Genomic DNA, 17,873 nt, shown 5'->3' on the forward strand with positions numbered 1-17,873 from the left:
CTCCTTACTTGAAGACTGTTGCCAGACCATGATGCAGTTGTGTCACTTCTTTTATATCTGTTCTCATGATTATGGTGTTGCATTTACCCCATGCATTGTATTTATGCTGTCCTATTTATATTCCTTACTTATTTTAAATTTTTCACAGGAAATATATCATCAATAAAGGTATTTTTCTTAATATTCAGGGAAGGATCCAAATTGAAAATGGTGCACTTACAATATCAAATCTAAATCTGACAGATTCTGGCAGATACCAGTGCATAGCTGAAAATAAACACGGTGTCATCTACTCAAGTGCAGAGCTCAGGGTTGTAGGTAAGATTTTCCCTTCTCACTAGAACACAAACCTCATTTTCCCTCTCCACACCCCCTCCACCTGCCTTGTGGTCCACCTCCTCATGGTCTCAAATTTAACTCGCTCAGATGCTATCACCGAAATAAACATTTTTGTCAACCTGATGTCTTTATCTGCAGTGCTGAGGAGTTGACTCATCTGCTTCCAGAGGATCTGCAGGCCAATCATTCACTGCTTTTAAAACAGAACATTCTAAATTACTCATTTGGGGGAGAGCAGAGCTGGGGGTTTGGACACGGGCCTGGAGATTAAAACCCCTCATCACGAGGTGTGGAGTCCCTGCAGTCAGTCAGCAGCACTCCCCTCCTGCTCCGAGCCTCCCAGGCATTTAAAAGCCATTGTGTGCAGCCCTCCTTGATCCAGGGGGCAAGAAACCGTCATTCAGTCAATCAGCACGTGCTTGGGTCTAAAACAGTGACAAGTGTTTGTTTGAGGGGAACACAGAACCTGTGATCTTGTGTGATCTGCACCCTGGGCTGGTTTCAAAACCAGGCTTACCAGAACGGTGTGTTTTGGGGACACAGGTTATTGCCTTTCTGTTGTTAAGGTTACAGCCCATCAGCAGGTGCTCCTTCAGCCTTGGTCTCCTAAAATACTGAATTTCCTTTTGTCAGCGTAGGTGCCTTTTTAGGAAAGGAAAACTGTGTGCCCTCAGAACGAGCTGTGCTGCCATTTCGTGTCATCTGACGTTGCGTTCTCCACTGGAAACCCTCCAGTTCTGTGGGGTTTAATGAGACCCCTGAGCTCAGGTCTCCCCCTGAGCAGGGTGTGCAGTCAGGCATGTGCCGAGGCTCCAGCTGGGCTGGGCTCGGTGTGATCTGCTCTGAACGCCTCGCTGGGCCAGGGACCTGCACAGCTTGTGTGCCTGGGTGAGGAGGGGAGATGCCTCATGGTCCAACAGGACTGACCCCCTTGAACTAATTGATGGTTTTAATTGTGTTTGGAATCTGAGAAGTGTTGTGTGAGTGCTAAATAGTAGTATCGTTAATGTAATTACAAGTGCTTTATTTCACTGTTGCTATCTCTTCTGTTTTAGCTTCTGCTCCAGATTTTTCCAAGAATCCGATGAAGAAACTGATCCAGGTTCAAATAGGCAGCACAGTTGACTTTGAATGCAAACCCAAAGCTTCCCCTAAGGCCAAATGTTCCTGGAAGAAGGGAGGTGAGCAGCTACACGAAAGTGAAAGGTATCAAGTTACATTGGTTTATTTGTTTTAATCTTACAAGAAGCTTTTTCATGTCTTTTTATGCTGTTGTGTCGTCTGTAGATCCAAACATTGTAAAGTTGTTCAGTTGGTTTTTAATTGTCATTGTATCAGAGCACTGAGAGTGCAAGTGTAGTGCTTTCTCTAAGGTCAAGGGGCAGACACTATTTTCAGTTTAATGCAGAGTTTGGCTGGATTTAGAGAGAATCAGATGCTGATAGAAAACTAGAAAGGCAAAGCCTATAGAACAGTACTAAAAGCCTTCAATAAAAAGCTCTGAAAATGTTGGGAAGGAGGCAAATGAGGTGTGTCACAGCCCTGGTGATAATATGGCTGAGAAAAGAAAGAGAAGTTAATGACTGGGAGGTCGAGAATAGCAGATGAAAACAGGAAAAGAAAATGAAAATGCACTTTGAGGTTCTTTTTAAGCAACCGTGGTCTTACCAGTGATAACATCTGTCACCATTATTTACATGATAGTGAATGTGTTTGGGGGTTAGTGATTCCCAGTGGAGAGGTTGTGATTCACCCATATCCCCAGCTATCGATTTCCAGAAACACGTAAACGTGTTTTTTTCCCCAGCAATAACCATTAAAACATTATTGAATTAGTCATGAACTGAAATTGCACAAAGTCTGCTGATTAAATTGTATAATAAGACAACACAGAACTGTTCCTCTCTGCTCTGGAGCAGCCGTTTGCTTTGCATCTCTCTCACGTTGGGGATTACTTGGCTTTTCAGGCTTTGTGTTTTACATTTCAGTATTTGCACAGACTCAGAGTTTCAGTAGTGAACTGGGACAGCAAAGAAAGCTCCTTGGATGGAAGGTGTGATTAAGATGGTTCCACATCTGATTTAGCATAAACCAGGCAGGTTGTTACTTTGGACGTTCCAGCTGCACTTCAGCGCATGGAACAGGCTGTGAACACCCAGAGGAGCAGAGTAACTGTTTGAGAGCTCAGCCTGCCCCAGGTCGGCCTTTTTGCAGGTGGTTGCTGGAGTATCTGAGTTAAGTACACACTGTAGTCACAGCAACAGCCGTGGTCAGTCTGTTTGCCTGGGAGCAGTGGGGACAGGATGACTGTGAGTGCTCCTCTTGGAACACTCTGGTGTCACCCTGTCCTTGGCAGGATAATTCACGGGCAGGGAGTGTCCAGAAGGCCAGGCATGAGACTGAGGAAACAGAACACTTTGTTTTTGAAGGTGGATTAACATGGCAGTGTGTTGTGGCTTAAGGAATGTGTCCCTGCTCCTCTAGGATTTCGTTTTGGGTTGTACAAAGCTTAGCCTGTCATCAGGAAGCTACTTCCAAATTAGGCAAAATTCTCCCAGTCTTTTTCCTGGAAAACACCACGTTGTGGTTTGGTTTTGCAATTTCTAAACACAGAAGTTGCTACCAGATAAATCAGAACTTACAGAGGCTGCGTTGGGGACCTTTATTTGCTCCATCATAAACCTGGAGCTCTCTCCTTGTACCCAGAAGTTTTGGGCACTGTCATCTTGACCTGTGCAGCCCTGGCTCTCTGTTCACAGGGCCCACTGTAGCTTTCATGTGTTCTGGTGTTAAGTGTTGTCAGATGGGGCAGTTTGGCAGAGGATGGGGCATCTGTTGCTGCAGAGTATGACACGGTACCACAGCCTCACTCAGTGGCTGCAGGCCTGCCAGAGAGCAAGCAAAACCTCACTCCAAATAGCACTGGTTGGTTTTCCTTTCTATGTGAAACCTCCCATCACCCTTTAATTAAATAATATCATATGAATAAAGGAATCAATAACACAGAGCTACAGTGATCTCTAAAATTTATGTGAAACCTGTCACTTTTTGATGATTCTCAATGGGGCTTATTTTTATGATTTTCTCAGGAGAATTCTTAGGTTTTTTCCCCATACCACTTCTATAGTAAGGCAGGCAGGTGGAATGGTATCCCTCCCAATCCTGCCTGTCCCTTTTGGAGCTGCCCATCATCAGCCTGGGCAGGTTCAAGTCAAGTCAAAGCTTCCAGGCACTGCTGGGCCTTGCAGGACTCCACACATCTCCAGGAGACGAGAGTTTCAGCCACATTGTGGCTCTCTTTGAGCTTTCTGGCTGGCTGGGCATCAGATCTGATCTTAGTGCTTGCTTTGGGTTGCCCACCAGTTTCATTTGGGGTGATGGTACCAGGCTAGAGACAGTAATGCTCAGTTTCTGAAAATGAGCTGAACATACACAACGCTGCCCGCTTAGATTTGTGAACATAAATTACAGCTTTTAGTTCTGAAAAGTGCAGGTAATTCCAAAACGTGACCCAGAGTGTCTCCCACTATGTTTTTGACAACACACCGTAAATGGCTTCCAGAGAAGCACAATAACAAGCCAGTAATCCTAAATCAATCTAAATGAAGTCTGCTTTCCTTCAGAGAAAAGCAGAAGTGTGATTCTTTGCAGAAAGCACTGGAGTTCATTGCTGTCTGCTGTGAATAATTGCAATTCATGGATTTCTTGCAGTTCTACAATTCTTGCAATTCAGGAAAGGGTTTCCAATTAGCAGTACATTTTTCAGCCATTAACTACGTTTCCAGTGGAGAAGTCTGCTGGGGAGGGTTTCTTTTCATTTACTTGCAGAAAACAGGAGGAATGAGTTTCTAGAAGGGGAATGCTGGTCATGGAGGTCCGGCAGGCACTGCCCCTGGGAGAGGTGGAGAGGCAGAAGGAGTTTAATTGCATTTGGAGCTCAGCCCTGCAGAAGGGTTCAAGCTCACAGAGCCCTCCTTAGGAGACACAGAAATCAATTGTGAGACAGAGACTGACTCCCATCCCTTATCAAATGTGGTCAACTGTGATGTCAACTATTACCATTTGCTTGTGAAGAGCAAGTGGACTCTTCAGAGAGTCTCCATAAATCAGTTCCTGCAAGGGCACAGCTCTGGGACTGTATCCCACATGGATAAATATATAAATAGTTTCCCAAAGTCATTTGCCCTCAAGCAGTTAAAACCATGCCCTTGTTGGTTTTGGTAAATCTGCTGGTGGTGTATGAAGTTACTCAGTGCTGCCAGAGAATGGGGGCAGTGAAATGATTTCACTGATGCAGCAGGGATAGAATATGTTTTAATAAAACTCCTGTTTAAATGATAAAAATAAAGCACAAATACTCCATTTCTTCAGTGTATGCTGTCATCAGAGAACTTAGGTTTTGCTGGAGGTTTTGACCACATTACTTTAGTAAAGCCTGAGAGAGTTTCATTTTGATGGCACTGTTGCTTGTATTGTTAATTTATTTTTAAATGGTGCTGCTTTTTCAGTGTGTAAAAGATTCAGATAATGACTCAGTAAATTTTAATTAAATGAGCTGAATATGATATGTCTTGTGGAGGGAAGAAAATATAATTCAAAATGGATTCATGAGCTCTGGGCTGAGAAGTCGCTCAGCGTTGAAAAATGCAATCTTGTTTCTTGTTAATTTTGCAAAGTATGTGATTTTTTTTTTTTTAGAATATTTTGAATAAAGAGAGCTAAACAGTAAAGAGCAGTGGAATGCAAAGAGAAGTGAAAGCATAGGGTAACAGGCAGAAGGAGAGGCGAAAATCAGGTGCTGAAGGAAGAAATGGCTCCCACCAGAATTGGCCCCTTGAAATAAATAATTTTGGGTGACATAATGAGTATAAGAATTTAGAATTAGCAAGACTTCTCTTCATGGCTGCCAGATCAGACACTGAGGGTGCCCCATTGTCCCATTTGAATTGAGTATTTTTATTTCATTTTATGTTACAGTTTGAAATGTTGTGATCTGGAAAGTAATGCATTTACTTACTAGTACTTAAATAGAATTTTTTTCTGCTGACTTTCCTGTTAATTAATCTGGTTTAATTTAGTTGGAATTTGATTGATACATAAAAGACAGTTTTGACCCACTTTTCCACTGTTCCCTTGTACTGAAGTGTTATGAACTGGAAAGGAGTATGTTCATGTTTATTATCATATCAGTGAGGATCTAAAATAGTTGGCTTTTTTCCTGAATAATCTGACAAATGAGAAAGGCAGCGAGGCCTTAGCTTGATTATGTCTGTTATTTTAGTAACAAAGCATTGTCTTGGGAAGATGAACTAATTTGCATTCATTAACAGTTTCACTAATGACAAGGAGTTTCAGGGGCAATAATTTCACCAACATGAGGCTCTCAGGTCAGGAACCCCAAGTGCTGAAGTGGTTGATCCTTGTCCCCATTCTGTTGACCTCAGTCACAGACCGTGGGTAGGAGTTCAGGTTTGTTTAGCTGATGGGTTTTTATGCCATCCTTTGACTATTGGGAAAAAAAGAACCTTTGCCAAGATCAGTTTCCCCCAATTCTGCTCAGGAGGTGATGATTTTGTCAGTGATGTTTTGATCCGATGGCCAAACAGATCCCGAATCCAGAGCATTCACTCCACCCCTTCTCTCTGCTCTACAGGGATAAAGGTTCGTGCTTTTTGCCAGGGCATCAAAAGTGTGCAGGTTGTTGAGGTGGAATTCACTTTGAGAACTGCTGGCCTTGAGCAAAATGTATTGGAAAAACACTTGCAGATACCGGGAATGCCCAAGGATGTGTTCTGGTTTCGTGTCAGAGGTCCAGGTCTCTTCCTGACCATGGGCCAGCCATTGTCCAGTGGTTTTAGTGTGTGAATATCTTAACAATTTTCAGTAAACTAAAAGCTTCAGTTTGTCTAATGTTTCAGCAGGAGGGGTAGAGCTATTTTTGGGTGTAGGATTTCTGCAGGCTCTAGACTGCATTTACTGGTTTGTAATTGGAAAAGTAAAAAGTTTCTCTTTTCTAAATTGCCAGTTAAAGATTTTATTTTGACTGTAATATTTTTCTTGAATTGATTTTTTTGGTGTATTGTTTGCCTTTTTGTTTTGTTTTTTTTTTTTAAACTCTGGGAAAAAACTTGATTCTTAATTATATCTGGGTTTTAATAAGCCTACTGCCTAATTATTTTAGGCAAGCTAGACTTGCAAATAGCTCAGAGCCCTCTAAAAGTGATTTGTTTTAATTAAACAATAGACATTCTCAGATTTATTCCCTGATCCTGCTTTTTCCATTGTTTGATCTTAGGCTTTGTCAACACTTGGGTTTTATTTAGTTGTATTTTTTCTGCTGGAAGCTGCTTCAAAGTAGATGAAGCACCACAAGACTTAGCTGGAAAATGCAACTCAGTGGCTTGTTTGCAACCATAATTGATATATTTTAACACCTTTTTTTGATGTAATTCTAATTACCTATAACATGCATTACTCATGTCTTTGACACATTTAAAACACCTGTAAACCATATGGTCCAATTTAATTAATTTTAAATGTTCCATCTAACATAAAGTGCAGCCAAGTACAACTTGGGAATTTTGCAGAACGATTAATAAGCCTCAGGGAGGTCAGTGGATGGAGCCCATGCTCCTTAGGGAGTGTGCTTCAAATGCCACCACACTGGCTGAGGTACCTCAGGATGCTTTGGAGGATTCAAAGTTGGTTATTTCCTAATGTAAGAAGATTAAACTATTTATAGGTCCCTTTCTCACCTCAGTAAGATGCTTTTGTCTGTCATTCTAACAGGGTGACTTGTTATCTCCTGTAATTTGCAGCTGTTCATTCCATTATTGTACCAGCTGGAGTAGAGTTCATTTTCTCCTGATGCAATTTAATACATCTGAGGTAACAGTAGAGTATTTAAAATGTTAAAATTTCTTCACAACTTTTTTAGAATCATGCTGTTAAAGGATGGAGGACTAAGAATAGCCAATGTGACCAAAGTGGACACTGGAACCTACACGTGCCTGGCAGCAAACCAGTTTGGAACAGCCAGTGGCTCAACAAACTTAATAGTTACTGGTAGGTGAACTGGGATGGAAGGGATGGAATTGCAAAGTCTGTGACAGGAGTTTGCTTACTGAAAAATTACTGACTGTTGTAGAATGTGAAGAGTATGAGAAGTTTTACATTTCACAATCTATAAAGATAAGAGGATACTTGTTACAGCTCTTTTATTGAGAGGAAAGAGACTGAGGGATTTTCTGTCTTTTGACAAAGATATTCTCAGGTGTGAGGGAGTTCTGAACACTTTCCTCCCTTCTCTCACTTGTCTAAATACTAAACAGTGCAATTATGCTTTTAAGTTCGTGGGCTTTTTTAAATCTGTTATGGGAAAAAAAAAGTTAATCAAAAAATGTTTGAGGTAATTTTATATTCCAGTTGAAAATCTGTTTAACTCAGAGGAAGTCCGTGTGCTGTTTGCTTATGGAAAAAGATGTGGTAGAAACTCCAGCTTCTACCACCAGCATTCAGGGATTCCACAAGCAAGTAAAATATAAAGTCAAAAGCAAATTGTACACAGAGTTGTTAAAAGAGGTCTTGCCCCTTCCTCCAAGTCATCCATTACTGGCTGAGATAATGGATTAAAAGAACCAGTGGTTTGTGAAGTTTATCTCAAGATTGTGTTTTCTCATAACATTCTTTTTCAAAGATTTGAATATCTGAAAGATTTTCCAAACTCAGGAGCACGGACTGGAAACGTGAAGCTATTAATTCACTGAACAAAATAATTCTGTTTGGACCTAAGAGACACACAGGATATGTAATGCACTGGGGTATCAGATAATTCTAAGTGATTCATGTCCCTTTATATAGAAGTAATAGGATTATATACAAAATTCCTAGAATTAAATTTTATTTTTACGGTATTTACAGCAGTTGAAATTTTTCTCCAGTAATGTGATTCTGGAATAGCAAGCAGCTGTTCTTAATTACACTATTTATGTTTTATATTATACATGGACCTAAATACCCCATGCATTCTCCCTTGTCTGGATTTCCTCTGGTTTCTGGACTTTATCAGCTCTTTTATTGCTCCCACCTCTCCATCTTCCCCGTGGCTGCTGGGAATCGGGGGGAATATCAGGAGCAAGCAAAGCTCAGCAATCCAGTAACCAATATTCCTGCTCTCCACAGAGCCAACCAGGATCACCCTGGCACCTTCCAACATGGATGTCACTGTTGGGGAGAGCGTGGTGCTGCCGTGCCAGGTTCAGCACGACCCCATCCTGGACATCACCTTCACCTGGTACTTCAATGGAACCCTCACTGACTTCAAGAGAGATGCTTCCCACTTCGAGAAGGTTGGAGGGGTAAGCTGAGAACTCCTTCTCTTCGTTTGCCTTGCAGGTGTATCCAGCACAGACTGACTTAGTTATAGTCTTTTTTCAAAATAGAAAAATAGGAAGTTCCTTCTCTTACACGGGCGTAATTCCAAATCAAAGCCTTGCTCAGATGTCTTTTTTTAATATCTCTGAAGAAATAAAGCGTTAAAAAATAGGGTTTTTTCACAAAACATGCTCTGTCAGTGCTGAAGAAAAATCCAGGGTGAGTGTTGCCCAACTCAGAATTCTGAATCTAGAACATTATACTTGTAAATTTGTCACAAAGGACATAGTGCTTTCTATGGAATAGAGACATTTAGGGTGGGATTTTTTAAAGTTTTTGTTTGTGTAAAGAGGGATTTAAGCTCTTCAGTAGAAAACTTCATAGACTACCAGGAGATCCACAGGAGTATTTTATGGGCTTTGTGTCACGTTAAGGTCAGTGGAATAATTTCATCTGGAGTTCCATGCAGGCCATGGTAAAAAAATAAGCCTAAATATGTCCAAACCTTCCAATGGTTGCATTGTGTATCTGCTAAATGAAAATACCATTGCAAAAAATAACTTCAGCTTTCTTGGTTGGAAAAAAAATTTTTAATGGATAAATTTCTGTGTAATGATGTCTGGGAGGTCCCTGTCACACCTGCCTGAGGTCTCCAACGTTGTGGTTAGTGGGATGTTACGGGATCACCACCTGGTCTTCCAGATGGTTAGAAAACTATGGGATGTAAGGCTGGCTGACTGCTGGTTTGTTGTTTGTTTTGTTTTGTGGTTGTTTGTTGTTTCTTTTTGTTAGGTGATTTATACAAAGAGCATGGCAGCAGACCAAGCAGATGCCCAAATTTTGAGCAGACTTGCCTCTGAACTGGGTATCACCCAGCAATGGCTGGGGCTGTTCTGCAGCTGGGAGAAGCAAAGGGAATTCCAGCAGCTGTTCCTACTGCATGGAATACTCTTTATTTCTAATATTCCATGTATTGTGGAGACAGGAAGGTGCCCTGGGCTTGTCCACACTGACAAATGTTTAATCTGAGTAGGGAGGAATTCAGATACCCTGATGGAAGCGGGGGGAGTTTTTTCCTGCTGCAAGTTTCTGTGTTCCCTCTGGTACCTTAAGATTCTTCCCCAAAAATATCCACAAATATTTTAAATGCAGTGTTAATATTTTGGTGGGTTTCATTTCAAGCAAAACTGTTCTATTTGACAGCCCACTTTGTTGAGATGCCTTAAACTGAGTTTGCTAAAATAAGTTTGTGCAGAACGTGATTTGCTGATGTTGGGCATTCCCTGAATATCCACTTCCAATCAAGTAGATGGATTTTAGATTGCTTTTAACCCAACTTTTAATTTATTGTAAGCAATCAGCACTGAATTGTCCTGCAAACAACTTCCATCTGTGCTTTCACAGAAGACCAGGCACACACATGGAAGGGAATCAGGCAAGTGGTTTCAGCTTGTGTTGAGTAAAGAATTGAGGCATTGTAATGCTGAAACAAAGAAAAATAACCAAACATTTGGAAAGGGTAATTTTTTTTTTTTCTAAGGCTAAAATAAACTTAAAAATCATCTCTTTCCCTTTCTCCCAAAGTGCTTTGTGCCCAGGAATCAGTCATGTGGCCAGAGTAGCTGCAAATACACACAAAGTAGGGTTCTGTCCTCAGACAAAGTGCTGCTTCTCCGGAAAATTTAAATCTAAAACTTTCAGAAATAAAAATCTGACTAAGAGGTTTTTCATGTGGAAAATACAATGTGAATGAGGTTAAAGCAGTAATTCAGCTGACACAAAGAGATTTTTTTAAGGGACACTGCCAGTGGTTTAGTATCAAGGTCTCTGCTCAGTGGTGTAGAAAACAAATATTATACCAGGAACCCTGAGATGATTTGAAGTTACAGTTACCACTCAAGTTTTATGTCTGTTTCCTGTGACTCAGGAGATCAACCACATGCTATGATAAGAGAGAGAACAATGGAGGGAAAAAACTCTAAAGATTAAATATTCAGTGAAGAACAAAGAACAGACCTTAGGCTTTTAAAATGGGAAATTTAGCCCAGGCTTTAAATGAAAGTGTGCTCACAATAACCTGTAGGATGGCCCAAATTCAGCTTTGTCATTTACACATTCCTTAAAGATCTGTCATAACTTGGCTTATAAATTCTAGATATAAATTCCATAAAGCCTGTCCTGAAGTCAGATTGATCAATGGCCATGGAAACCATGTTTTTCTCTTTCTTAGGGCTTTGAGACAAAGGGTTGGTCACAGGGCTCTGGTGTTGTTGATGGTTCCTGAGAGCAGGACGTGTGTTCCCAGTCCAGCCTCACCATGGTGTAGCTTAATTCTCTCAAAAAGAGGGACCTCAGAGTGGAGCAATAACTTGCTGTCCTGGACGTTACAGCAATTTTACATTTTTTGGTTGCTTTCCCTTTACAAATACAACCTTAATATTAAACTGCAGGAACTTTGTGCTTCCACAGAGTGCATCTGGGGATTTAATGATTAGGAACATCCAGCTGAAGCACAGTGGGAAGTATGTTTGTATGGTGAAGACAGAGGTGGACAGTGTGGCATCTGCAGCCGACCTGATTGTCCGAGGTATGTTCCAGCTTCAGCTGCTATTTATCATATTTTCTTCCTTTTTTTTTTTTTTAATATGGTAGATTACAGAAACAAGTGGTCTTGCAGATTACAAACCCAGTCCATGACTTGAATTAGGTGATGAATGGCTGTGACTTCAATTATGTCATTCTGCCTTGCAGTTAGGGAGAATTACAGCTCAATTTTGGGATGAAGCCTAATTTTTCCCTGAGAAATTAAGAGCTGGAGGTTATAATATTGACTTCACATCTTCTCTCACTGACAGTCCTTCAAGCCAGGGACAAGGGGGAACTCACTGGCAGCTGTGAGCCAGTTGTGAGTTGCTGCCTCTGCAAACTGAAGCACTGGGGACTCCAGAATCCTTCCTGTGAAATGGGCAACTGCTGCCAGAGCCCAGAAGAGGCTTTGTCCCAGGGACATGCTGGAGTTTAAAGCCTATAATGGAGGCTTATTCCTTTTCATTCAGAGCTGGAATGTTCACAGTTGAGCCAGAACTGTAGCTTTCTTTGCTGGTGTTACAATCATTACAGGGAAAAGCTTTGATCTAGGAAAGCACATTATGTGATCAGCACTTACTCAATATATTTTAAAATATGTCAGATATTTTCTCCTTGTCAGTGCACTGTTAGTCATTTCAACCCCCTTTGCTGGTGCAGATGAGACAAAACCCAGCATTTCTGCCAGGATGCCCAGAATGAGGATTTTCCAGAAGGCAGCAGAAAACTTGTCTGACTGAATTGCTGCTTGGATTGCTGGTCAGATGGTGGGCTGAAAAATTGCTCCAGTGTGTTGTATGGTAGAAGAGCTGTAGGTTACAAATTGGCAGACTACAGAGATGTATTAGTAGATTAAAGGAGGACATTTAGGACTAAAGGAAAAGACATTGGAAAGATAGAGGGATGGTGCTGAACAAAGGTTCTTGGTGAAAAACAAAACCCCTGTCATCTGTTCTGCAGTTGAGAGTATTTCAGGTTGAAATGATCAGAGTTAAGTTTAGTGAATGTAAAACAATAGTTACAAGTGTTCCTATTCCAAGCTCAATTGTTTCCTTCCTCCCACGGCACTGACAGAGTGGGAATCCATAGTGCTGGTAGTGATTTCCAGGGCTCTTGACTTCACAAAACACTGCCTGTTGTTTTATTCTGATTTTAGGCTCACCTGGGCCCCCTGAACACGTGAGAGTGGATGAAATAACTGATACCACAGCTCAGATCTCCTGGCAGGAAGGGACAGACAATCACAGCCCAGTGACCACCTACACCATCCAGGCCAGGACACCCTTCTCAGTGGGATGGCAGAGAGCCACAACAGGTAAACACAGTTCTTGTGGCAGGCTCTGCTGGAATGTTTTTGACCAGGGACACCAAAGTCCTCAGTTTCCTTTGTTTCTTTTTTTTTTTAATAGTTCCAGATGTGATCGATGGGAAAACGTTCACAACCACAGTAGTGGATTTAAACCCTTGGGTTGAATATGAATTCCGTGTAGTTGCCACTAACAAAATAGGAGGTGGAGAACCTAGTTTACCCTCAGAAAAAGTAAGAACTGAAGAGGCAGGTTAGTGGGTTCTTCTATTTGTTTTTAATTCAGCAATCTTGAATGTTAACAAGAAAAAAAAAAGGAGTGTTTATATCTTTGGCTCTTTTCGAACAAGCTTGGAATTGCCATCAGGTATAAGAGCCTGTAACCACTTTGTCCATATTTTTTCATTTAACTGTGGGATGGTTTGTATTGCATTACTGAACATTGCAGAAGCCTAACATCTAAATCTATTTAAACTGTATTTAGCATGCCAAAATCTGCCAGTTCAGGCAGCGCTGCAGAGTCTGAGGGTATTAATGGATGGAAAGAGTTTAATTTTGACAGGGATTTTTCATTCCTAGTGTTTGATCAGTGTACACCTTCCACGTAACAAGCACAAGGCTCAGAAGAACCCATCAATTAAAACCCCAGTTAACTTGGAATGAGGCCATTGCCCAGTTTATCTGCATAACATCCCTAAAACTGTTCAAGGCCAGGCTGGATGGAGCTCTGTACAACCTGGTCTAGTGGAAGGTGTCCATGTCCACAGAAGTGTGGTTGGAACAGGATGATCTTTAAGCTCCCTTCCAACTCAGGCCTTTCTGTGATTATATAAGTGAACCCTATTAAAAAAATTAAGCATGTCTGCAGTTTTCAGAATTCATAAACACAGCAGACATGATGTACTCTGTGAGCTCTTCAGGTGCTCAGAGAAACCCCAGCCTGCCCCAGGGATGGGAAGCAGGAGGGTGAATGTGGGGCAGGGCTGGGGCTTTCCAGGACTGCCCATCCTATCCCAAAAGCATTTACCCTGGTTGCCCAAGGAATATGAATACAACTGGGTTAAATTCAGAGCATGAGGTTAATGTGACGTGGTCTCTTGTCTCTACACTGTGCAGACAGCTCTACATTTCCTTTTCACAGTTCCCGAAATTCCCCCCTCTGAGGTCAGTGGGGGAGGAGGCAGCAGGTCTGAGCTGGTCATAACGTGGGATGTAAGTTTTCTTCAGAGGGTGATTGTTCTCATTCACACTCTTAAGAGCTGAATTTCCCTGGCTGCAGCAGCTTCTCCTCTGGGATGTGTCTGTGCTTGGTGCCGTGTGTGATGTGAGCTCTGCACGTTTGCCTTCCCTCCCTCGCTGCCAAACGTGTCACTGTGCTGGGTGGCAATCCCTAGGAAATTCAGTTAGTTTGGCTGGGATTGCTTGTGTTCTCAAACAAATGTTAATGCTAAAAAGGGCCAGGAGGACAGGGAAAGAGGAAAGGTTAAACCAAAGATTTAGGCTTTACAGTGTAAATTTGCAGGTTTTGCTTTCCTGCCGTTAACTCTGGATGCATGTGCTAACCAACACACTCACCTGCTGCTTTGTATTAGATATCCCCATCTTAATGATTGAAAAAAATGTTAATATTCTGTTAGTAACATTGCTTACTCTGTTATCTAATCACAATTACATCAGAGGAAGGTTTAAGCCACTGTACAGAAGTAGTATTGGATTCTGTAATAGCTGACTGAGCAATTATTCATTTTTTATGAACTGTGGATTGATGAAAGAAAAATTATTTACTGAAGAGTCTCTTAAAGCAGAATGCTTAGTGGAAAACAAAGAAAATACCTGAAAGTTGTTCTCCTCTTGAAGTGCAAACCTTAAAATAGGTTCAGGGGAACACATTTTGCTCTGCTGTACCAGAGTTAATTGGCTGATGGAATGATGCCAAAGGCAGTGCCAGAACCTGGTTGCAATCATGTGCATAAGTCTGTTGGCACTTTATTCCTGCAAAACATACTCAGATTTCTGTCTGTTGCTTTTCTCCCAGCCCATCCCTGAGGAATTGCAGAACGGAGAAGGCTTTGGCTACGTCGTTGCTTTCCGTCCATCTGGCACCACAACGTGGATCCAGACTGTGGTCACCTCTCCTGACACCCCAAAATACGTGTTCAGGAATGAAAGCATCTTGCCCTTCTCACCCTATGAAGTCAAAGTTGGTGTCTATAACAACAAAGGAGAGGGGCCCTTCAGTTCAGTCACCACGGTTTTTTCAGCTGAAGAAGGTACAGGATTGAGCTGCCTCCAGATGTTTGCTGCGAGCTGTTCCATCAGAGAACACAGCAACAGTTCACAGAAATGAGATGTTCTAGTCACATGTTTATTTGCACAGTCCACAGTTCTTTTTGTCACCTCTCCTTCCTTGGTTTCCCCATGCAGAGCCCAGCATAGCCCCCTCTGGAGTGGCTGCCACCAGCCTGTCATCCTCGGCCATCGAGGTCTCCTGGGCACCCATTCCCTGGAAGATGAGCAATGGGAGGTTACTGGGCTACGAGGTGAGTTTATTTACCTAAAAATATTTAAATACCTCCCCCCATTGATTTAAATAAAATATACTCCCCTTTGTAAATGGCCACGGGCCAGAAGGGTCTTGCAGGCTGCAGGACAACCACCCAAGTTTACAAAAGATTGCCTCAAATCTTACTCTTCCTGCCCCACCTACATCCAGAAGAAGGGTAATTTGTTCTAACTATTATTGCAAAAAAAAAAAAAATCACAGACTGAAATTGTGTTTTTCTTCCTGTGCTGATAAATAGTCATGTGTCTAACATATCTTCAAACTGACACATTTTTTTTCAGAATTACATTTACTTTCAGGGAAACTTTTTCATAAGGTACATTTTTCTGAGTTTAACTTGTTTTCTCTTTAATGAAGTAATGGTTTTCCTCTTGTCATTCCTTAATTCAAGAGAGATCTAATATTTCAATTTCCTTTTTTCCTACGGTCACACTAAAAAGAGCAGCAAGCGTGAGAAGCAGATGGATAAGAATATTTTATTTTTGCACAGTAAACACATTTCTGAAACTTTAATGTACTTCTACCTTTTTCAGCTGAGGGGGAAAAAAAAAAATGCACTTAAAAGAGTCAAGTGCAATCCTGTGGGTGAACAGTCCATTCCATGCAAGATTTAAATGGTTTTGCTCTTCATATCTCCTAGGTTAGGTACTGGAATAATGGTCAAAAAGAAGAATCTTCAAACAGGGTCAAAGCTGCAGGGAATGAGACATCAATAATAATCACGGGTTTGAGGAGCAACTTGGCCTATTACACAGCTGTCCGTGCCTACAACAGTGCTGGAGCAGGGCCCTTCAGTGCCACCGTGAATGCCACCACGAAAAAGCCACGTGAGTATCTGCAGTGTAAAGTGGGGTGTGTAGGGAAAACAGTGGCATTGCTGGGGCTCACAGCACGAGTGAGTGACCTGGATTTTCGTGCAGTCCAGAGCAGGGGTGAGTTGCACAATTAAATCAGGCTCGGAGCTTCCTCCCTCCGTGGGGTCCAGCAGGACGAGCGAAGCTCAGCTACGCCAGTGGAACCCAAGATGGATGTGTAATTGCTGCACAGAACCTTTATTATGCTGCTAATGACTGGAAGAAATTGAAAAGAAGAAAAATAAAAAAATCTCTGTTCTTCAGAAGGGGGAAAAAGAGACTTGTTGAATTTTTCAGTGTTCTATAACATATTTATAAGTTCTCCAGGGCATGGCTTTTGAAATCGAATGATCCTCATACAGTTCATGCAAAACAATCCTTCATGTCCACTGTTTCCCCTTGAACAAATTGCACAAGAGGCCACTTTGCTGTTACAAGGGAGAAATTAGGCTGGAGAACAGATTGTGAAAGGCTGCACTAATTTTTTCTACAGTGGAAATATTTTTAGTGGGGTCCTTGGTTGTAATACAACCCCGAATCAGGGTCATCACTCCTGAAGTATTTCTGTCAGAGGCACAAGAACATACAATTAAATATGCCTGAAAGGTCAAATTCCCTGGAATAGTCATTAACATCCTTCTACCAGAAATAGTTGTGTCATTAATATTATGAAATAAGCCAATTTATCAGAAATTATTACAGGCAAAAACGAGTGTCAGGCTGTCACTGAGGACTAAACCAACTCAGATTTGCCAGAGTTTATGTATGCAGAGTTACCTTGAATTGGCTGAAGTAACTCACAGCCTGTAGCCTGGACAGGACATGGGATAAGTAATTTTTTCCCTAATTAATCATCTTTGTGGCTGGTGCCAGCCTGGTCAGCTCAGGGATTTTCAGTCCTTTTTTAGTGGCCTTCAGGATGTGGGAGAACTGGACAGTGGTTTGAACAGATCTGGATCAGGCCCTTGGTCAAGATTGCTGCTATTTGGAATAATTAAAAAGGAAAAACTAATTGCATTTATGACCATCTTACTGGTGACTAAAGAGAGCAAAACCATTGCACTGCAGTTTAATGTCACTCTGAAGGATCTTGCTAACTACCAGTTGAATTGACTAAGACAAATAATTCTCTCTGCTGCTGCAGCAGAAACTGATTTTTCATTCAAAGGTGTGATTTTTAATCAATCCCTATTTCTACTTTAACTTGAATATTTGTGATTGATGTGTTTTTCGCCGTGAAGGATTTACATTCCCCCACAGGGCCTACAAGGTACCTCTCAGTAACAGCAGCCATATCAAGAAATACAAATACTTCAGTTCAATTGGCAGTATATTTCAAGATTGAAAATTGAGTCTTTGACAAATAAAGTATCTTTGCTTTTATATTTGAAATATATTCCTGTTTGCAAGCCTAAAAATAAGAGATGGAGGGTTTTTATAAAATATGCTATATAAAATGGCAAGCGACTGGGGAAGACTTGCCTAAGTTTATAAGACAAGGTGTCACAATTATTTCATATTTAGAAAGTCTTAAAATACAACCACAAATGTTCTGTCAGTCAGTTCTAATTCAGAGAAATATTCATGCCCATGCCCAGCTTTAAGCATCTGAGGAGTCTCAGAAATCCAGGCAGCTATTTGCATCCTTAGCCCTGGACATGTACTTCCATGGCATGATGGATCAGGATCTGACCTGGTACAGCTGAGGCTCTGCAGTTCTGAACACTGAAGATTACTGGAGATTTTGGTGTCTGAGGCAAATTGGAGCCTTCTGAATCCCTTCCATAAGCCAAGTGATAGATAGAGGCTTACAGTTTTTATATGTAATTATTCTTCCTTTTTTTTCACATGT

At 41.4% G+C, this 17,873-nt stretch overlaps 1 protein-coding gene across 1 annotated transcript in view; it reads left to right on the forward strand.

Annotated features, from left to right (window-relative positions):
* The window catches only part of CNTN3 (contactin 3), a 98,981-nt gene that overhangs the window by 74,697 nt on the left and 6,411 nt on the right, over positions 1-17,873 (forward strand). The window contains exons 8-18 of the mRNA XM_050312898.1: positions 189-318; positions 1,395-1,545; positions 7,277-7,404; positions 8,521-8,696; positions 11,182-11,299; positions 12,455-12,613; positions 12,708-12,857; positions 13,746-13,816; positions 14,640-14,874; positions 15,029-15,144; positions 15,808-15,994. Of these exons, the coding sequence (XP_050168855.1) occupies positions 189-318; positions 1,395-1,545; positions 7,277-7,404; positions 8,521-8,696; positions 11,182-11,299; positions 12,455-12,613; positions 12,708-12,857; positions 13,746-13,816; positions 14,640-14,874; positions 15,029-15,144; positions 15,808-15,994 (1,621 nt within the window). The remainder of the gene's footprint in view (positions 1-188; positions 319-1,394; positions 1,546-7,276; positions 7,405-8,520; positions 8,697-11,181; positions 11,300-12,454; positions 12,614-12,707; positions 12,858-13,745; positions 13,817-14,639; positions 14,875-15,028; positions 15,145-15,807; positions 15,995-17,873) is intronic.

The sequence above is a fragment of the Myiozetetes cayanensis genome, unplaced genomic scaffold, assembly GCF_022539395.1.
Source record: "Myiozetetes cayanensis isolate MyiCay16 unplaced genomic scaffold, myiCay2020 scf18, whole genome shotgun sequence".
NCBI lineage: Eukaryota > Metazoa > Chordata > Aves > Passeriformes > Tyrannidae > Myiozetetes > Myiozetetes cayanensis.